Below are 22,129 nucleotides of genomic sequence, written 5' to 3'. Positions count from 1 at the left end.
TTGAACCCTGTTAAAGTCTTGATCTTTCAAGGAGTTCCAAAGGTTGACTGAGCACTACAGGAAGAAAAAATTCATTTTCTTTGTTTTAAACCTGCTACCTATTAATTTAATTTGGTGACCTCATATTCTTATATTTTCAGAACAAGTAAATAATTTTTCCTTATTCCCCTTTTCCACATCAGTCATGATTTTATAGACCTCTATCATACCCCCCTTAGTCTCCTCTTTTCTAAGATGAAAAATCCCAGTCTTTTTAATCGCTCTTCATATGGGATCCATTCCAAATGCCTAATCATTTTCATTGTCCTTTTCTCAACCTTTTCCAATGTCAATATATCTTTTTTGAGATGAGGAAACCACATCTGTATGCAGTATTCAAGATGTGGGCGTACTATGGTTTTATACAGAAGGAATAAGATGGTCTTATTTTCTGTCCCTTTTTAAATGATTCCTAACGTTGCTTGCTTTTTTGACTGCTGCTGCATATTGAGTGGATGTTTTCAGGGAACTATCCACAATGACTCCAAGACCTCTCTCCAGTAGTTACAGCTAAATTAGATCCCATCATGTTGTATGGAAAAAATAATCCCAACTATACAATGTGCATTATTTTACATTTATCAACATTACATTTCATTTGCCATTTTGTTACCCAATCACTAAGTTTGGTAAGATCTTTTTTAAACTCTTCACAGTCTGCTTTGGTCTTAACTATGTTGAACAGCTTAGTATCATCTGCAAATTTTGCCATCTCACTGTTTACCCCTTTCTCCAGATCATTTATAAATAGATTGAATAGGACTAGTCCCAGTATGGACACTTGGGGACAACACCAATAGTTCTCTCTCTCCATTCTGAAAACTTACCAAATTTTAAACTAGGTGCCAGCAATCTGGTTCCACTTTCATTTAAGTGGAGCCCATCCTTCCTGTATAAGCTCCCGCTTCTCCAAAAGTTTCCCCAGTTCCTAATAAATCTAAACCCCTCTTCTCTACATCATAGTCTCATCTATGCCTTGAGATTCTGAGGTTCTGCTTGCCTACCTGGACTTGTGTGTGGAACTGGAAGCATTTCAGAGAATGCTACCATAGAGGTCCTGGATTTCAATCTCTTTCCCAGAAGCCTAAATTTGGCCTCCAGAACCTCTCTCTTAAGCTTCCCTAGGTCACTGGTACCTACATGTACCACAACCAGTGGCTCCTTCCCAGCACTACACAAGACTATCTAGAGGTTTCGAGAGATCCACCACCTTTGCACCAGGAAGGCAAATCACCACACAGTTCTCCCGGTCATCACAAACCCAGCTATTTATGTTTTTAATGATCAGATTCCCCCATTATTAACACCTACCTCTTCCTGATATCTGGAGTTCCCTCCCCCAGAGAGGGATTCTTAGTGCAAGAGGATACCATATCATCATCACCACTTTCATATTGGTACATTTAACAAAATGCATATTGCATGGATGGGGCCAAAGGGTTCTGAGAGTGGGAGGGGGCTCTGGCTGGAGGTGTAACTGTGGGGTGGGCTCCAGGTTTGGGGAGGGGCTCCGGGATGGGGATGTGGGCTTTGGGATGCAGGAAGGTGCTTAGGGCTGGGAGTGGTTTCAAGGTAGGGCAGGGAGTTGCTTACCCAGGATGTTCCCTGCTGGGGCCAGTAGGGAAGGGCACCCCTCCACCAGCCATGCCAGCTTCAGGTCATAGGAGATTTCTCTTTGCTGCAGCCCTGAGCTCTTGCATGGGGCTCAATGGAAAGTTACATAGCCACACAAGTTAGGGGGAACTACAGATAACCAATTCGCATTACATATAAAACTTGTAAAAAAATAATGTTGAGAAAATCTTTATCCAGAAGACAATTGAAAAGCAAAACAAAAACGGTTTTTCCTTTAACTTTCAATAATGTGTACGCATCACTTTGGTGACTGAAGACGTTACCTATAAACTTTTTTGCTTGCAATTCTTTTACTTCTTCGATTCCCTGTACTAGACAGATGCTTTTCATTGCTGACAGAGGGAGACAGTGAACTCTGAGATGACTCGAGAGACACACAAGGGCTTGCTTCAAACTGAGCTGCAGGAACAACAAAATAAAAACAAAAAAAAAACACATGTACATAATAAATAGGTTCTTGTTTAGGAGTGTTCTTACGTTTTAAAAAACTGGCATTAGGTTTTTATTTTAAGCATCTCATTTTCACCTTGCCCATTAGCAATTAAGAGTTTTTTAAAAAGTTATAAAAAACACTCAATTTTTCAGCACTATGTTCTTGATAAAATGACCCAGAAGCAAATCTGTTTGCTTGTAGTCTTAAAAAGAGGTAAGTCACCATACTCCAAAATGACTTTGTTTTGACACTTAGAGGTGCAAAAATGTGCATGCTGCTTATGTAACATCTTAAGTTATTTCCATACTGATTATTAGAAGAGTTGTCAAATTTTTAAAAAAAAAACAAAAAACCACACAAATCAAAATAAATTTAAGTTTTTGTCTTAAGATTATAAATGACAAGTGTTCTTGATCTTTGATAGCACTAGATCAAGAATAAGTTTTAGCCAGAAGAGTTTTAAGAAGCATAATAATGAAGGATATAATGTTTTATCCCTCAGCCTGCTTAGAAAGTCGAGTTGGTTGATAGCATCTTCTAGAACATTCGTACTTTTGCTTACCTATTCTTCACAGCAGATATGATTAAAGAATCTTCAATATTTATGCTAACATTTAGTAGGCACTAAGTGCTTTCCAAACATTACACTCTTCCTGTTTTGTGAGATCATGACAACGATAAAGAGGTCAGAAGAACAGGAAAATGTAGTTTATATTTAATTCAAATCAGTTCACAATAAGAGCCTAATAAGAATGGGTTTTTAAAGACTTAAACATATCCACGGAAGTGGTCTTTCAGATAAACTCAGAGATTGTAACGTGCAGTAACAAAGAACAAGATACAGGTGACTGTGAGAAACAGACAAACCTGAAAGAATGAACCTGGGTATACAGGCAGTATGGAGATTAGGTCAATACAAACTTGACAAGAGAAGAAAGTAGGATGGGGCAAATTTAGGAAGAGCTTTGAAGATGACAAGCAGCAATACAGAATAAATGCCAGTGGAAGGATTCAGAAGATTATTTTAGCAGCTGCATTTTGTATGAAGTAAAGGACAACAGTGTGTTTAGAAGGCCACAGAAGAATGGTAGTAATATTCTACAAAAGATATGAGATATTTGAAAATGATCTAGATGTACAGTGTAAGGAGACAAAAAACCCCTCAAGATTGCAGGACTGCGTGATGGGAAAGATGGTAGTGAAGTGAACAGTGAAATACAGAAGGCTGCGAAGAGAAGAAAAGCAAGTCTATTTTGGCCATTTCAGGCAACATTTCAAGAGTTCCTAAATCTTGAGATGCTCTAGACTTTAATTAGGTGCTTTCAAGAGAAGCTGTCACGAACAAGCAGAAACACAGAATGGATGTATAGAGACAAGTCAGTTATGGATACATAGATTTCAGAAAGTTATCAGCACAGAGCATACCTTAAGCAATATGAACAGATAAGATTTCCCATAGACAGGGTGCAAAAGCACAAGGAAACAAGATCATTAAATTAAGCTATTTGGGTGCAATTGCTCTTCTATAGATCATTCACTAAGAGCAATAGATTTTAAACCACTATTAACAGCCCAAACTGAAACTCTTCAAGCTACAATGTAAGTCACTGTACCTGATGCTGGTGTTGAGCCGCTACTAAAAAGGCTATTTGAGAGCAACTCAAAAGCAAAATTATGCCTCAGGGACCGCCTTTTCTTGCTAGAGAAGCCTTGAGAAGAATCAGTTGGAAGTTTACGCTTGGTGCTTGGAGTAAGAATCACTGGAGTCACTGATGGAAAGACTACAATTAATAAAGCTGCATCTGCAATAAGAGCTTAAAGGTGAGAGCTTAGAAAGATATCAACAATATAGTATTTTAAGACAGTTTTGTTTCTCCACAAGCAGTTATTCAAAACTGAACCAAAAACCATGCATTTTAAAACAGAAATGTCACTCACATAGCTTTAATAAGTTTTTGCAGAGTAAAGTCCAAAAACCAGATTAGTATGACAAGAAAATACAAGTGGGAAGAGTTTTAGCTGCATTCTCCATTGAAAGAAAACCTTTTGCAAGTTTATAAAAGGACAGAGCAAAGCAAGATAAATATCTGAATTTAAGCACAAATTCATTCTGTAATATGCAATGTGGCTGCGTGCTGCCCTACTGCATTCAAGCCTTAGTTTGCATTAGCTATAAGCAGAATATTAATTTCTAATCCTAGGGTTGCTCACTGCTAGCAAGCTCTAAGACTAAATGCAGTATCCTCTCTGAAAAATGTAACTATATTCGATGGACCAGAGTTAGTTTAGAAACTGGTACCCTTTGGAATAAAACTAAAATCATGATCATTAGTTTGAGCCTTGCTAGAATATAGTACACAAAATCTAAAGATACTGCATGAGGCGCTATTTAGGGCAAACACTAAATACCTACCATTTCTGTCTTGCTGAGGTGTAGTGGAGGGTGTTCTGTTAGATTTAAGTTTATTCAATGCTCCACTAACAATATCTGAAACGCAAGACATATCAAGCAATCAAGCTTTAATATTGACTTGTCTTGCTCTATTTTTACAAGTAGTATCATTTTATGTGTAAGGGGCATAACAAAGATATCAAAGTAGTCTCCTTGCTAATTATTTAAAAAAAAAATTTTTTTAAGAAAATATTGTTTCTGCCCCAACTGCTGTAGGTAAGTGACTATACAAGTTATCCAACTCATACAGAAAGTGCCATCAAATCCACCAACTATGAAAAGGAAATATTTTCTCCCTTTAGTCTTTGTTATAACAATCTTAAGCAACAATTCTACAAAAATCATGTGCTTAACTTTATGAATGGTTAATCATTTTACCACATTGTGTAGAATGTTAAGCTCATAAGTTAAGTCTTTGCTGAATCAGGACCTTAGTTCTTCAAAATATTAGTATGAAAGTGTGATTTAAGTTGACCATATCCTTTAAAAAAAAAAAAAAAAAATAGTGTAGCCAGAAGGAAAGAAAACCTGTAAGACAGTGGTCCCCAACCATTTGGGGTTGCTGAGCGCCAGGGGGCGTGGCCGTTCGCCCGCCGGGCACCCGGGGGGGCGCCCCCCCCATAGCTGCATTCCAGGGGCCGGCGCTCTCCCCTCCCTCCCCCAAGCGCCGTGCACCCGGGGCCGGCGCTAGCGCTTCCTCCCCCCCGCCCCCAAGGGCCAGCGCTCTTCCCCCCCCCCCCCCCAGGCGCCGCGGGAGGTGAATCCGCGGCGCCCCCGGGGCCGGTGCTCATCGTGCGCCACGCGCCCGGCTCCGGCACCGCGCATGCGCCACGTGCCCGGGGCCAGGCCAGCCCTGGGCACTTGGCGGGCGCAGACAAATGCCCCCGCGGGCGCCATGGCGCCCGCGGGCACCGTGTTGGGGACCACGGCTGTAAGTAGTTATCACTAGAGATTCCCACTTCACTTTTTAAAAGGTGTATTTTTGCTACCAGCCCTGCACACAGACAGCTTTATCCAAATTATTTTTTCATGTCATCGTTTTCCATGTCTATCTACAACTCAGCCACAGTTATTTGACAGTTATCCCATGATTCAAGTAGGGCGTGTGTGCATGCGTGCGTGAGAGAGAGAGAAATCATCTATTATATGTACACACACAACATCTACTATATATTTTGGAGAGTTTGTACATCTGTTGTCTGTCCGAGTCCATCTGTTCAAGAACTCCTCCTAAACATTATGGATTAGACCCATCAAATTTGGTATGCAGTGTCCTTTTATCATAACTTAAAGCAAGGTCAGGGTTTGCTTGTGCCAGGACAATGGGATGTGTGTGGAATGCAATTGTTTCACATCAAACGGAAAGGGAGTGACCATACGGACAGTTAACTTATAAATGACCATAGGGGACAGCAAGTGCCTCAGCCCCTCGAGGTGGAAGGGTAACAACCAATGGTGCCACATTGCTTCCGCCACCCCTCGGGAGCAGCCACCCCATGATGCAGCACCCCAGGGATGGCCTCCCTCTCCACTTCTTTCAACAGGCTTGGGGAGAAGCAGGCAGTGGAGCCATGCAGTCCCTACTACTCTGGGCAAGCCCAGGTAAGTCTTCTAATAGCTACAAAAAGAAAATACATAATACTACTCAGTTATGTAAATACTCATCTACCCCAATACCCAACTATCAAGGATTGTTTGGAAATAATGAAATCTACTTGCTATGAATGGAGAAGAACTAGTAATTCTTCCCACTCAAATTACTAACAATAGGTTTAATTGGGGAGAATTTCAGGAGGTATTAGTTCATCTTAATATAAAAGCAGGAAACAAAATACAGTCTGTAATAAATGCAATGTGTCAATTTAGAAGGCATTTTTAGAGTAGAAAAGTCATACAATACTCATTCAAGTTTTTGTTGTCAGTAAACAAACCTATCTATTCCTGATTTTAATATTGGATAGACTTTCATGAACTAAATTATCAATTTCTCTAAGCAATCAAAACTACTAACCCAGACAACCAACATGATTATCTAGGTTTGTAGATCCTGCACAATACATGGTACAAGTCACATTAACACTTCATGTGAGCAACACATGGGAGAGTAGGTTCTCGTAGCCAACATTTTCCATCAAGTTTGATAGCTTTAAGAAATATACAGTAAGAGAAAGATCCTGTGTGTCCAATTTTGTGACTTTATTGCTTATGAAAGTAAGTAAAAATCATAAGATAGCTATAAGACAGGCTTAATACTGATAAGCTCTCTCACAACAGTGCTCTGCCAGAGCATTTGTGTTTTAATTTACAAAACCTGTATTATTCCAGTGCTGGCCCGGTCTTGATCAGAAATGCCAACTGTGTCAGAGGTTGTATGGTTGTTTTATGTGACCAAAACACACACTAATGACTAGGAAGACACTTCAAAACTATTTTTATTTGCAACTTAAAATAGGATTTGAAACCAGGTCTCAGGCTAAAAGTTAAAGAATGACCCAGATGCACACAACCTAGCAGAAAATAACCTTTTGGGTAAGAAAGACGATGACATGCAAGAGAAATTTGATGGCATAACTGCATAACCTAGTAGTTTTTACGCCAGTAATTATGAAATACCGTATATTCCGGCGTACAAGACGACCTCTGAAGTTAAAAAACATCCCCCAAAAATCGGGGGTCGTCTTGTACGCCGGATGCCCCGCCGCCGGAGCCCCTCCGCGGCTTTGAAAGCCTCGGGGGAAGCCGGCGGGGGGACATCCCAGGCGCGCATGGGCTGCCCCCCCGCCAGAGCCCCTCCGCGGCTTTGAAAGCCTCGGGGGAAGCCGGCGGGGGGACATCCCAGGCGCGCATGGGCTGCCCCCCCCCCCGCCGGAGCCCCTCCGCGGCTTTGAAAGCCTCGGGGGAAGCCGGCGGCGGGGCAGCCCATGCGCGCATGGGATGTCCCCCCGCCGGCTTCCCCCGAGGCTTTCAAAGCCGCCGAGGGGCTCCGGAGGGGGGGCAGCCCATGCGCGCCTGGGATGCCCCCCCGCCGGCTTCCCCCGAGGCTTTCAAAGCCGCCGAGGGGCTCCGGAGGGGGGGCAGCCCATGCGCGCCTGGGATGCCCCCCCGCCGGCTTCCCCCGAGGCTTTCAAAGCCGCGGAGGGGCTCCGGCGGGCGGGCAGCCCATGCGCGCCTGGGATGCCCCCCAGCCGGCTTCCCCCGAGGCTTTCAAAGCCGCGGAGGGGCTCCGGCGGGGGGGCAGCCCATGCGCGCCTGGGATGTCCCCCCGCCGGCTTCCCCCGAGGCTTTCAAAGCCGCGGAGGGGCTCCGGCGGGAGGGGGGGGGGGGGAGCCCAGGCGCTCCTGGCGCTCCTGGCGGCTTTGCTCCCGGTGCCTCTGGTCTGCTGGGGACCATCTCCAGCAGACCAGGGACACCGGGAGCAAAGGAGGCGGAGGGGCGCTGGGGTATAAGATGAAACCCTATCTTTTAATTAAAAAGATAGGGGGTCGTCGTATACGCCCAGTCGCCCTATACGCCGGAAAATACGGTACTAAAAAAAAAAAAATTTACATTTTGGTAAACCAGTTATAAAGTCCACCATTTCAACCTGTGTTTAACAGACTGAACAGCCAGTTGATGCGACACTCTGTGGTGCTATGGAGAAGGGGGGACCCTCTTGAGATGGACATGATCCCAAAGCCTAAGTTAAGTCTATGTTTATATTTACTCACTGGAGTGTTAAGTCAAATTTTCAGTTTATGTACTCACCCCCAACACTTCGTCTTCTCCTTCTCTTACACTGACTAGGAGATTCACTTTCTTCGTATCCTTTCAGTGAAGGAGTAGCATCAAAAGCATCAATACCCAACATAGCAGGTATTTTTCTCATGATAAATTCTGGTACACGTCCTGAATTAGATGTTTAGAGAATATTTAAAAAAAAACCCACATACATTTGAATGGAAATTACAATTATATAAAACATTTCATATAAATACAGTCATTTCAACAAATGTTATTCAGTTATCTTACCAACATCTACTGCACGATCAATAAGTGTTTGCACAACAGCAGCCTGCAAACGAAGCTTTTTTTCAGTGTTCACGGACATCTTTTCATTATCACTTGAGTGCAAGAGATTTGGAGCAAAAATCACTGCCAGATTACTGCTATCCATTTTGTTCTCACTGGATCTTATTAAAAACGAAAGAAAAAGATTGCAAGTATCAATTTTGTCTTTACATTATATCCACTGATCAAAACACAAGCAGCGAGAAACAGAGAAAACAGGCTTAATGCAAATTTTCAGTTGAAACTAAGTATTGCATTTGTGAGAACACACCTTCAACACACTGAACAACACAGAACATTCAATGGCTCATACATGCTACTTAGCATAACATTTTCTATAAGAGCAAGAGGCTCATCCTGATGGGGATCATTTCATTAGCTGTTCTTTTGGGAAAGATGAAAGTATAGCAGCCAGAAAACAGGAATACGAGTCAAGTTCCTGCTACATGAAGACCCCATGACATACACCTAAAAAAGTCAGGAGATGACATAATGCTTACATTATTGCAGGTAAATTATTTCTGACAAGAGAAAGTTACAGTATTCTTTTGTTTCTAGACATGAGGCACACTCAGAGTTGGTTATTAGTACCATACCTATATTTCTCTACTTACCTTAGGGACACATTTCTGAGAAAGTTGAAAAAGTATCGCAAAGCATCTATTGTTCCGTCAGCCACAAGACAGGAAAGCAGCACTGTGGCAGTGTTCTTATCCTCATTTTCTAGCTGCTGAGCCTTGAAAAGAGCTTCCTGCAGATGAGTTGGAAGGATTGGCTCTGGTAACTCTCTAAAGAACAGTTTAAGAAGCCCGGCAACATCACATGGCAATGCTGTAGGTAGGCAGTTTTCACCTTGATCCAGTTGACTCTGAAATGGTTCATAACTAGCATAAGTTGAGGCCTTCAAAAGAGATTTATTAGATGTCTGTTTTGAAGTTTGTAGACTTATCATACACAAGTAGTTACACACTCAAAGCCCCTAGCCACATAGCAGCTTAGATATTTTGGTTTCTCTCTAATCCTTCCATCTTTAACTCTCCATTTTTTTCATATACCCATGGTGATGAAATAAAGATATGGATGTATTGCTTCTTGTCAGTCCATACTGCAGTGGGAGAAAGCTACCAATTTTAAATTACCAGGAAATATAAAAATATTTTGTTTACTCTCATTCCCTTCCTCAAACTCCAGAAAGCTGGAAAAAAAAACAGTTCAGTTGTTTCAAAATAACTGCACAAAGGAAAGGTGAAGAAGGTCCGGTCCAGTAACTAGTAATCAAAAAGCATATCTATAAGTGAATGTTTCTAAAGATAAATCAGAAAGCTAGACATATAGACATTTAGATAAAATATAGCTCAGGTCCAATACAATTATGCTTTAAAAAAAAAAGATACCTTTAATGTTTTTAAACGAACAAAAGATCCAGATTTCCTGAAGAGTCCTTCAGTGTTAACATGCTCTTCTAAACATTTGCAAGCATCAACAAGAAAGCTGAGGAAAGAAGTCACAGGACATTTGATATCTTTGCACAGTTCAATTTTCCTGTGATAACGTCACAAGAAAATAGCATCTTAGAAAATGTTTACTTTCTCCAGTCATAGTAAGAAACTGAGAGTAAACAACCCTTTATGACAGTGCAGAGAAACATAGTTTAGGTTGGGGGCTACTGACCCATGGGGGGAGGGGAGAGAGAAAAAAAAATCAGAGGCTGAGAAGCAAAATATAAATTAAAAAAAAAATCCACCAGACCCAATGACCTATCCCTAAGTGAGGAGGTGGGGGGGGAGAACCCAAACCCTTAACGTATATGGCCCTTCAATTGAGAAGCAGGAAAAAGATACTCACTCCTTCACCTCATTCCCTTCCAGCTCCTCCAGCTAGGGATGTTAAATTTTAATTAATCAGCTAATCGAGTAGGCAATGGAGTTTCCATTGACTACTCAATTAGTCGATAAGGGGGGGCGCTCCCTATCCCGCTGTGCCTCTCTTTGAAATGTACAAGAGCCACCCGTGGCTCTTGTATATTTCAAAGGGAGAAAGGCCACAGGAACCCAGAACCAAAACAAGTCCTCACTGGCATGGTTTCTCCTTTTCCTTTGAAATGCACAAGAGCCACTGGCGAGAAGAGAAGCAGCAGTCAGGCCTGGCACAAGAGGGACTGTTTCCATCTTTTAAGTTGGCTCCCCCAACGCAGCACCGGCTCATGCTCCCCGACTTGCTGCCTCTCTCTGATACAGGAAGCATGGGGGGAGAAGTGACTAGTCTACTTCCTACTTGACTATCTGATAAGCATTTGCTTATCAGGCAGTCAAGTAGTGGACTAGTCGCTTACATCCCTACCTCCAGCCCCACAAGGAATGAGGGAGTGGAGGTGCTGAGGCTCAGGTATTACCCTTCAGGGCTGGATTAATGCTTCTAGGGACTTGGAGCTAGTGGATTTAAAAGAGCTAAAAATAAGCAGTTCATTGTGTGGATGGGTGCAGGAGTGGGCTGGAGATGCAGCGTCAGAGAAAAAGAGGGAGGGCAGGAATGGAGTGTGGAGGGGAAGGAGAATGCGGGAGTGTACAGGATTAGAGTACCTACAAGGGATGTAAAAATTAACTGGTTAAGAAGGGCCCAACTGGCCAGGCCAGGCTGCTCCCACTAGCACCTATCTGGCATAGCTCCTGGGAATGGGGAGGCACCGGCAGCTGGGTGTGCTGCCAGGAGTGCTTCCTGGCAGCACAAAGACATTTCTGCCCCTTCCCCCAGCTTGCCTTGATTGGGCCCACTGAGCTTGGGGCTCCTCCCCCTTCCTCACCCAGGAGAGGGGAGCCAGCACTGGCATTCCAGGCAGTGCACCCGACTCATGCCACTATGGAGTAATGGTGGGTGAGCCCCGAGCCCCACAGGCTGGATCAAATCAAGTCACAGGCCAAGCCATAAAAATCCATCAGGCAGAGTTTTCCAAACTTTCTTTCCAAGGAAGAATTCTCTTTCCCTGACAAGTCTCACCAACTCCTAAAGCAATTGTAGAATTTCTCTCTATTTTGAAAAATATTTTTTGTTGGAGGAAAAGAAAAATATGTAACTGAAAATTAAAGTAGTAAATGTAGAAATTATCCCCAAATTAAGTATGCATCTAGCTTAAAACACAGTCTTTACTTACCTTGGAATACTTCCATACTCTGGTACAACTGATTGAGGTAACGAATGAAGTGATATTCCAAAGACTTTGCCCTAAAATACAAAACTTACTTAATTCTAATCAAGTGATTGTGAAAATTTTACCTGGCAAATACTGCAGAAATAGACAAATACATACATTAAGAATTGGAGAAAGCTAAATCTTTTGGACAAGAACTGATGCCATACTAATTGTTAAAGGGACACTACCAACTTTAAAAAAATAGTCATGTCTCTAAATAAACAGTAAATACATTTCACATAACATACAAAATGACTAACAATGATTAGAAAAATATTCTTTATATTCCAAGTCTCCGAGGAGTAGCCATGTTAGTTTATAACTTTAAAAACAAGTAGTCCTGTGGCACCTTAGAGACTAACAAATTATACATTACAAAACCAACTTGCTCAGATGAGATGATCTTGAGCAAAGGAAAAAAAGGGGGACCCTCAGAATAAGAAGGAAGAGGGTGAATAAAAAGGACCTGTCAGTTGTAGTCCTGGTGCTAATAAGGCTAATTGAGTGGGCCGGAAATGTTCCATACATAGCTTTTAATGTCAATAGGGTGTTGATGTAAGGAAAGCTTGTTTTCTAATGTGTTAACTAGTTCAAGTCTTTGTTCAAGCCAAAGAAGTACGTTAAATTTGAATATGAAGGTCAATTTCACATACACTCTCTGTAGTTGGCTTGTGAAATTTCTGTGTAGAAAAATGGATGCTTTTGAGTCTATTAATGAGTGTGCCAACAGGTTAAAATCTTTCCCTACAGCAGTGGTCTCCAACCTTTACACACCCAAGATCATTTTTTAAATGACAGAACAAGCCAAGATCTAGCACCCCGCCCCTTCCTATTCTCCTCTTCTCCATCACTTGCTATCCCCAACCCTTATACTGCTGCTTTTCTCCTATCCCCCCTCCTCCAATTCTTCTGTAGGAAGAGGTTTTTCCAACATTTGGCCTGTCTAGACTGGACCAAATGTCAGAAAACCCCCTTCTTTTGGAAGCCCCCTTATTCCTTGAGGAAAGAGGAATATAGGAGTGACCGAAAGAGCATGTTTGCTCTTCCACTAAAAAAAAGCAGAAGAACAAGTGCATCCCTGGATGCAGAAGAGTTTCAGGGATATCTCTGGAATCCTGAAAAACTCCTGGGGCTCGTCTACACTGGCCCCTTTTCCAGAAGGGGCATGTTAATTTCACCTATCGTAGTAGGCAAATCCGCGGGGGAAGTAGGAATAAGAGCCTCCGGAAAAGGGCGCTTTTTCCGGAGGATCGGGGCCAGTGTAGACGCTCTTTTCCGGCTTTTCTAAAAGCCGGAAAAAAGCGGCGGACATTTTTATTTAAATGCCGCGGGGGATATTTAAATCCCCCGCGGATTTCCCTACTACAATAGCTGAAATTAACATGCCCCTTCCGGAAAAGGGGCCAGTGTAGACGTAGCCCTGCAGTCTAGCCATACCCTCGCTGAGTTGAGTCAGGATGTGTAGGCTCTGGGGTGGGAATGAGGGATTTGGGTGTGGGAAGGGGTAAGAGGTGCAAGCTCTGGGAGGAAATCTGAATGCAGGAGGAGGTGGAGAAGGGAACACTGGCTCAGGAAGGGGGCTCCAGGCCATGCAGTGTTGGGGTCAGATGTAGGGTTGGGGTACTAAGCAAGCCACAGGTTTGTGGATGTGAGGGTTCAGGAATTTGGGATGGGGTATGTGAGGGGTTCAGGACAGGGGGTTCCAGTGTATGATAGACTCAGATCTAGGGTCTGGGGGAAGAGGGAGTCCAGGAGCATTATGATGCTGTGGCCAGATGGGGGCTTGTTGACCAGGCTTCATTTTTAAATAAAATACTGTGTTAACACAAAAAGTTTCTGCGTTGTCTTTATTTATGAGAAGGGCAGGGAACTTGTTTTGAGTCAGGGGACACTGACCGAAAGAGAAGTCAGTTGGGACCACACAAGTGAGATGCAAAAAAAACCAACTCCTCTAAAACTCCCCCAAGCCTCACTAATGTGGTCCCAACTGTGCTGGTGGTAGCAGGGGACATTGTACTGAGGAAGGGTGCTAGTGAGTGCTGGGGCAAGGCACAGGGTGCCAGTGGGGACAGAGTTCTGTGGCTGGGGGTAGGGGAGAGTGAACAGGGTGCCAGGAGGGCAGGAGACACGTTTCTGCAGCAGAGGACAGGGTGCCAGTGGGGATAGGGATCTGCAGCAGAGGACAGGGAACACGGTGCCGGGAAGGCAGGGTGCCAGTGGGGGCAGAGTCCCCTTCACCTGCCTTCTCCCAGGATTCTTCCCACCCCAGAGGAGGGCAGCCCTGCTGCATGCTCCCTCTGGGCCCAACTCACCCCTCCTGCAGACCATTTCCCGAAGTGTGGTCTGCGGCCCGCTACCAGTCCTTAAAAAAAAAAAAAAAAAAAAAAAAAAAAAAAAAAAAAAACAGTCCTCAGAAAAATTCTTGGGAGAGAGCCTGCCGCGGCAGCATCTCTGTCGAGCATGCTCCCAGGCAGCAGGGCTAGATCCAGCAGGTGCTAGGATTCAGGGAGAAGGCCAGGCGCCATGCGCACCAATGCAGAACGCCCGGCACCAGCCAATAAAACGGCCAGGATTGGAGCCGGGGGGTGGGGGGAACCAATCTGCCAGACCAGTAGGGCCAGAGCGGGCTTTCTGTGGGGTCCGGGGAAAGCTCTGCAGCTGTGAACCAGGTCCCAAAAGTGCACAGGCTGCTCTCCCTCCTGCCCCAACAGCCGGTGCAGTACCTAAAACACCGGTCTATCATGTGCTGGGGACTTTGTTCCCTTGCTGCCTTCCTGGGCACGGGGGAGGGAGTGGGAATCCGGGACTGAGCTTGCTCTGGCTGCTCGGATGGCGCACGCTGCCTTGGGGAGTGGAGGAGCCAGGCACGCACTGCCCGAAAAGTTGGGGCTGGTGTCGTTTGGGACTCCCACTTCCCCGCCCCCCCCCAGGAAGGCAGCAGGGGAATAAAGTTCCCAATGTGCTGGCTCCAGCTGATCAGGCAGCGCGCGCCTTGCCCCTCCATTCCCCATGGCAGCGCGCTGCCCGAACATTTGTTGCTGGTGCAGTCCAGGAGTCCCCTCCTTTCCCTCCCCCCCATGCAGGAAGGCACGAGCGCCCGACAGACCAGTGTTTCAGGTACCGCGCCACTGTTTGGGGGATGGGGGAGCAGCCCACACACTTCCTGGGCCTTGGCGTGCAGCTACAGGATCCCCAGGTACCAGCCCCTGTCTCCTCCCCCCCACCCAAACCCCCACAACATCTCTTGGGGTTAACATCAAGCTTAAATTAATATTTTCCTCCAATTGACACCAGTAAAATGTGGATTAAGAACCCATTTACTGTTGACACCCAAAATGAAGAAATATTAATTGAATGCATCAGAAGTGGATTCGTTAATTGAACTTTCCTGTGACTCTGCCTTAGAAGAGAACTTTGATAAACTCTCCTTGATTGATTTTTAGTTGAGCTGTAGAAATGAATATTCACAATTTATCTGAGAAAGCAGTCAAATTCTTAATGCCTTTCGTCACGACATAAGTGTGAAACTACTTTCTCGTCTTTGGTTTTCTTCAAAAATAAATATAGAAATAGATTGAATGTCGAACCAGATTTGAGGGTAAAACTTTCTTTTTTTGTTCCTGGCATAAAGTTGCTATGTGATGCAAAACAACATCACCTTTCCCATTAGTTCTCTTTTTAGTTATTTAAAAGCTATAAAGCATACACATAATAAATGACTTGTACTCAACTCATTAAATTACAAACAAACAAATTTTACAACTGTTTGTAATTCTACTGGTTAAATTGTAATTAAGGTAATAACTATAAGTTAAGCAGTAGTTTATGTCAAGATTATATTATGTACTATTATGATTGTGAATAAATAATAAACAGTGAAAATTTATTCATTTTTTATATGCATTTATATTTAAAGGTACTAAAAATATCAAGTTCCAACTAAAGTAAAAGTTTGGGAAACCCTGGTCTAGACAGCTTTCTATCCATCTTACAGTCCATTTATCCAATCCATATTCCCTTAACTTGCTGGCAAGAATATTGGGGAGACCATATCAAAAGCGTTGCTAAAGTTGGCACTGAGGGTTTTGGGAGGACCAGAAACAATTTATTTGCATATTCATCATTTGCTTAATGAATATGCAAATAAATGTTACCAGTCCTCCAAAAGCTTGTGAATGGATTTACTGGTCCTCAGTATCAAAAAGTTTGGGAACCCCTGCTATAGCGTGCTACAGGCAATCCTCCTCCAAACCACAGACTGACATTCCATTTCCATGGAATGGAACAAAGAACAATTCAGAAGCAATAAACAAACAATCAAAATAAGCAAAGAACAGAAGAGCGCCATTGTTTGGAAGAGCAGAACTAAAGCCAAGATTCAACTCCCACCAGGTACCCTCTGACACAGGCATGACAAGAGTTCTTGCTGCCCATACAGCCTCTCTTCCCCTACAATCCTTCTTTTCCCCTGCCATCAGCCTCCCTTCTAGAGAGACCCTCACTCCCCACCTCCTCCGTTCCCCTCTAATACAGCCCTTTGCCTGCAATTCTAGTCTCCCCTCAGCTCCTTCCCCTACAATAGATCCTCCCTCACTAGCCACTGTGCTGTGCAGCCAGCTCCTCTCCCATACAGCCCTTTCCCAATAGAACCCTCCCGTCACTCCCCTCAGCCACAGTCCCACCCCCAGACTCAGCTCTGCCCTGGCTCTCCAGAGTGCACCCCAGGCCCGGCTCACCCAGCGCGACCACACTCACTTTCTGTATCTGCTTCAGCATCATGGAGGAGGCATGCACTGGCGCAGGGAGCGACTGCTCCTCCTCCAGGCCAGCCCAAGGCCACATGGCCACAGAGCCTCCAGGGCCAGCTCGTGGCTGCAGTGCCTCTGTTGTGTTCAGAGGCCAGAGACGCTGCTGCTGCAGCCATGCAGTCCCAGGCAAGCTGCAGAGGTACCCCAGGCTCCACGGCACTGCCCCTTTGAAACACTGAGGCAGTGTTTCAAAGGGGCAGCCACCATACAGCTGAGCCCAAAGTGGCCTTCAAGGGGTCTCACCATGGAGCCTGGGTTCAGCTAGGGACTCCCCAGCTGATCCCGGGCTCCGCACGGCAGTTCCCCAGAACCCAGGGTCAGCTGGGGAGTCCCCAGGTTCTGTGGAAATGCTGCACGGAACCGGGGTTAGCTGGGGAGTCCCCAGCCAACTCCAGGCTCCACAGTGTGTGTCAGCGTTTTACAGGGGCAGCGCCACACAGCTGAGCCGTGTATCAGCTGTGCCGTGGCTGCCTCTTTGAAACACTACCTTGGAGTTTCAAAGCGGCAGCGCCACACAGCTGATCCGCAGCTCAGCTGTGCAGCACTGCTGCTTTGAAGTATCCCTTCTTCCTCCCCCTTTGCTGCCTCTATCTGATAGAGGTAGCGGGGCAGAGGGGGGAAACCAACTAGTCCATTTGCTTATCGGATAATTGAGTAGTCCTTAACATCCTTAATCCTGTATGGAACATGCTAACCCAACACATTTATTATTTGCATTCACAAAACAGTTATAGATTTCTACTATTGTGGCTTAGTGGCAAGATTCTAGCTAAGTCTACATGGGGATTTTACAGTGCTTTAACTTTCTGGCTTAGGCATGTGAAAAACACACCTCACCCGTACCCCGAGAGCAGCAAGTTACAGCACTGTAAAGCAACAGTGTGAATCAGGCTGCTGTGCTCCCAGCTCTGTTATCTACTCTCTATAAACCACTGTCACAAGGAGAATGCTGGGAGATCTCTCCCAGCACTCGTGCCATGGCCTCACTTTCAGTTTAAAGCACTGCCGCAGTTGTGCTTTAAACTTTTAAGTGTAGACAATGCCTTTAGTTTTCATAATGTGATGAATCATACTCATCTATTATTTGAAAAAGCTATAAATTAAAGCAGTTTTGTTTGGCACAATTATGGTGCAAGTGAAAACAGTTATACAACAATTTATAAACCGGTCTTATGGCATAAGTACCGTAATCTAGCAACTATAACCCGCGAAAATATATATTCATTTTTACAGACCCCGCACCCCCCCCCCCCCAGGCTATAGTCATGCACAGGTTATATAGGTTTTTCTTTACAGAAATGGCAGAGGATACCCCCCCTTCACTACCTTTGCCGGGCTGGGTACCAAACAATGCGAGGAAACTTAACAGGGGCGCAGCAGCTGGGGCAGAGGCATCCCCAGAGGTGCAAGGCAGGAGGCTCCCAGCCCGGGCTGACAAAGGGAAGGAACCCGGAGCAAGTTGCGGGCGTGGGGAAACACATTTAAAAACATTACTTTATTGTGCAACTAGTAAAAGAATAAAAACACTGTAAAAAAAGGCTTTGCATTCTCATTCACTCTGATCTAAAAGCTTTAAAAAGTTTGAAAAGCTTAAAAAGGGTAAAAGTTTAAAGTTTTAAAAGTTTAAAATGCTAAAATAAAAGTTAAAATCAGTGACTGAGTAAGCCCTGTTGTTCAAAGGTATAAATGCTCTGTGTTATCAGCTGCAGCTCATTAACAGCTGATTACAGGAGCTGCTCATTACCATCATCAGCTGCGGCTCATTTGATAGGTGATTAAAGGGGCTTTGTAGTACCATTATTCTGTCTCTCTCCTGCAGGCAGGCATACAGGGATTCCTAAACTCAAAAGGGAAAAAAACGCGGGGTATACTCCGGTGTGGGGTTTATTCGCTAAATTATGGTATGTTTATATATCGCTTGGTTTAACATACAGATTAAGCTCTAATCCTACTCTGACTGGATGACACAAATGGCAGACAATTTAGTTTAGAATCAGAGATGATAAAGCACTTACAACAGAGGAAGTGTTTACCGAATTGACAATATACAATAGCACCTTGGGCACAGTTGGCATGGCATAGAAAATATTACGTATGGTAAAAGCAAGCACGAATTTAAGAGTGCAGTTCCTCTTTGAAAGTCTTTCTGCCTTGCAACTTGCAGAGATTCCAGAAGAGAGTAAACACAGTTACACTTACCACTTTACCAAATCATACCACTGGTACTGACTGCGGATGTTAAAATATGTTTGTTTGTAAACATGTAACCGCTGAAATTTTCAGAGGTTATACGTTTACATAGGGGAGGGGGGAATGGAAGCACCACCTCCCTTATTGCTGCCTCTGTATGGGGCACTAGTAACAGAGGTTGTGGAGATGGAAGAGGGGGGACATGTGGCTCCATGGGAGCCTGCATGCATAGTCAACTGGTTTAAAAAGCAGGCTCCCTGCATGTACAGGTTCCTGCTCCCCCCCACTACTGCCTCTGATAGAGGAAGCAGAATGGCAGGGAGAGGTAGCTTCGCGGGAGCTGGCATTCACAGGAAGCCAGCATTCACAGGAAGCCAGCTTAAAAGCCAGCTCCCTTGCATATACCAGCTCCCACCTTCCTCTCCACTCCTGCTGCCTCAGATACAGAGATGGGAGTGGGGCTGTGTGTAACCATATGCATGGGTACACATTTACATCCTTAGTATTGGCTGACTGCTACAATAACTAGCTCAGGAAATGGGAATACCCACTTATTGTACCTCTCCAATAGCAAGCATTTAAAAAAAAAATCTTTCCTGACACCTTCAGAGAATGACCAGTTTAGACTAGGGTTATTAGATACCATATATTTTAGTAATTGTGTAGGCACAAACATGTTTAGTGGTTACCTGGTTACTAAAATGCTTCCTCTGGGGCACTTCCAGCCCAACTCCTGGGGAGCCCCCTCCTACTCTATGCTGCTGCTTCTGTATCAGGTTTAAAAATCAGCTCCCCGCACAGACTAGCTCCCACCTGCTGCTGCCTCTGATACAGCAGCAGCATCCTCCTGCAGGGATCCCAACCTCCCCATAGACAGAGGCTGCTTCAGCATCCCACAAAACAGCCTCTGTCCATCGTGAGCCCAGGCCAACCACAGATCAAGGTTGCTGGCTTTTAAGCTAGCTCCCACCTTTCCCCCACCTCAGGGGCAGCAAGTGGGGAGTGCTGTGTGTAGTCGTTTGGATTAACCAATAACTTAATTGTTTAAATGGCTTTATGCTATCATCCCTAGTTGATACCTTTAGCACTTTATTAACTTGTTTCACCAGGAACAGCCTTTTTCCACCACTACAGTCTTGTTTACCCTAGGGATGTAAATGGTTAACTGGTACACCTCACCCTCAACAGGTGAGGCTTACCAACAAGTAAGGGCTGGAGCAGCTCCCAACCATCCTGGGCAAGGAGCTGCTTCAGCCCAGGAGGGCTCACCAAAGTAGCCCCATCTATGGCAAGGCAAGGTAGGCCAGGCCTGGCCTCCACTGCTGGTTAAATGCTGGCTCACAGGAAGACAACTTTGCTGCAGGCTCTGCAGTATAATGTTTATTTAAGCTTTAACTACAAAGCCTGTAGCGTGTGGAACCACTAAAATTTTTAGCAATTACATTTTTAAATGAATTTTTAGATCCCTAGTTTACACAGAGCCAAGTGGGATTAGGGCTATCACCTTTGAAATCCAAAAAACAATACTCCCCTCCTCCCACACAAGCAAAACTTCCACAACAAGCCTTCAAACAGCCACTTTTAGTATCCTAGAAAACATAGGTAACCTGATAACAGAGTTTGCTTTTTTATCAGCATGTTTTGCCAGATAGTCTTTGTAGTATGTTTAATTTAGCCAGCTGCCATTGAATGTGCAATTTCTGATGCAAGCTTACTCTCCCTCTATCCCTCATCCCTACCCACTGTCAGGGCTGGACCGAGCCATTCCAGTGCCCTGCGCAGACAGTTTAATTGCGCCCCGGCTTGGGGGAGGGCACATGCGTGGCCCCGCCCCTGCGCCAGTGTATGGGAGAGGGCACATGCGTGGCCCCGCCCCCACCTGGTGGTTGGGGGAAGGTGCACATAGCTGGCAGCGGCAGGACGCATGTGCCCGGCCTAGCCCCTCCCAGCTACCGCTGCTGGGGTGGGCCGAGCCTGACCATGCAGGGCCCCGCAGTCACAGGGGGAAAGCGTGCTGCGGGGGTTAACGTGGCCCCCACCCCGGGCGGCCACTGCAGGGTGGCCACCGGGAGCTGCTGCAGCCCACAATCCGGAAACTGGGCGTGTGGCACCTGATGGCAGCTAAAAGGGGCCCAAAGGTTGGCGTCCCGGGCAGCTGCCCAGCTAGCCCATGCCTTAATCCGGCCCTGCCCACTGTAGTAATATCACTTGCACCACTGCCTTGATTTTCCATTATCTAATATACCTTGCACAACCCAAACATGGGAGGAGTGTTGGTGGGCAGACAGCTGCTCTATTTGCTACAGTTTTGATCTGTTATTGCATGAACTGCAGAAGTGGGAGCAATGCAGGACCTGTAACTGGACACAAACACCTTTAAGGTTAACGATCCCCGTGTGTTGGGCCAATAACGCAAATCGTCAGACCCACAAGAAATAAAACTAGCAGATTAAATTGGTTTTCTGGCAGCTCGCGACACCATACAAAACCCGTCAGGCAGGGGAAATACCAGCCGAGCACCAACCCTGACTGGGGTACTAGACTAGTAACTGACCTCTCAGGGTCCCGGCTGCTGTCTGGACCGGCCTCAGGCTCGCAGGCGGTTGCCCAACTCCCCCCCCCCCCCCCCCCCACAGGCCATAGCACTTAAAGCGGCGCACCCACTTACCTCTACGGCCGCCGCTCCGGGCTGCTTCCCCGCCGCCCCCCGGCAGCTCCCGCCCTTCACCTTGATCCCGTAGGCGGCCCGCAGCTGCTGCAGCACCGCCAGTCGCACCACGGCGCCGCCGCGCCCCGCCATCCCGGCACCTCAGCGTCTCACGTCCCCTGCTGCTCCGGCTCCAGCCGCGCCTCGGCCCGCCCCTCAGCCCCTCGCCCCCATCCCGACCTGCTCACGCCGCCCCAGACACACCTTCCCGACCCCCCGGCTCACAGCCCCCTCCCCATCTGCCGCGCGCGCTACCCCCTGCGCGTCTCAAACACAGCGCCCAGCCCCGGCGCCGCCTCTGATTGGCCGGCTGCGTCCGTTCGAACCTCAGGTCCCCACCGCTCAACTGCCAGCCATAGCGACCAGCGAGGTGCCTGAGTCCAGCCGCTCCTCGGGGCCAAGCGCCGCCGGGGGAACGGGCACCGACTCCCCTCCTGAAACTCTTTGAAATGCGGCGTTTTCTGCGCGGGCTCTTAGTCCGAAGGAGCTGCGGGGTTTATTTTTCAGGCGCTCTCAGAACATACCTAAAGCGCCGTCGCCAGAGGAACTGGGGGCTACGGCAGCCGGTAGAGGCCGCTATTAGCATCAAAGTGAGATAGAAAAACTTCGCATTGAGACCGCCTACAGTGGG

General features: G+C 45.8%; 1 protein-coding gene across 3 annotated transcripts in view; it reads right to left on the bottom strand.

Moving 5' to 3' along the window:
* Positions 1 to 21,747, bottom strand: part of LOC102455501 (neuroendocrine protein 7B2) — a 98,233-nt gene extending 76,486 nt beyond the window's left edge. The window contains exons 1-9 of one of the 3 annotated variants that reach the window (XM_006132695.4): positions 21,460 to 21,747; positions 11,755 to 11,825; positions 10,001 to 10,097; positions 9,221 to 9,474; positions 8,568 to 8,728; positions 8,304 to 8,444; positions 4,521 to 4,595; positions 3,721 to 3,876; positions 1,938 to 2,073 (exon numbers count right to left, since the gene is read on the bottom strand). In XM_006132695.4, coding sequence (XP_006132757.2) covers positions 1,938 to 2,073; positions 3,721 to 3,876; positions 4,521 to 4,595; positions 8,304 to 8,444; positions 8,568 to 8,728; positions 9,221 to 9,474; positions 10,001 to 10,097; positions 11,755 to 11,825; positions 21,460 to 21,591 — 1,223 coding nt within the window. In that variant the 5' untranslated portion in view covers positions 21,592 to 21,747. Of the gene's footprint in view, positions 1 to 1,937; positions 2,074 to 3,720; positions 3,877 to 4,520; positions 4,596 to 8,303; positions 8,445 to 8,567; positions 8,729 to 9,220; positions 9,475 to 10,000; positions 10,098 to 11,754; positions 11,826 to 21,036; positions 21,152 to 21,459 lie in introns of those variants that run through there. The other 2 variants (XM_025189461.2, XM_075927037.1) reach the window with 2 other exon arrangements.
* Between the last annotated feature and the right edge of the window lie 382 nt (positions 21,748 to 22,129).

The sequence above is a fragment of the Pelodiscus sinensis genome, chromosome 4 (assembly GCF_049634645.1).
Source record: "Pelodiscus sinensis isolate JC-2024 chromosome 4, ASM4963464v1, whole genome shotgun sequence".
NCBI lineage: Eukaryota > Metazoa > Chordata > Testudines > Trionychidae > Pelodiscus > Pelodiscus sinensis.
The sequence above is the reverse complement of the archived record's forward strand: the minus strand, read 5'-3'. Positions and strand labels throughout refer to the sequence as shown.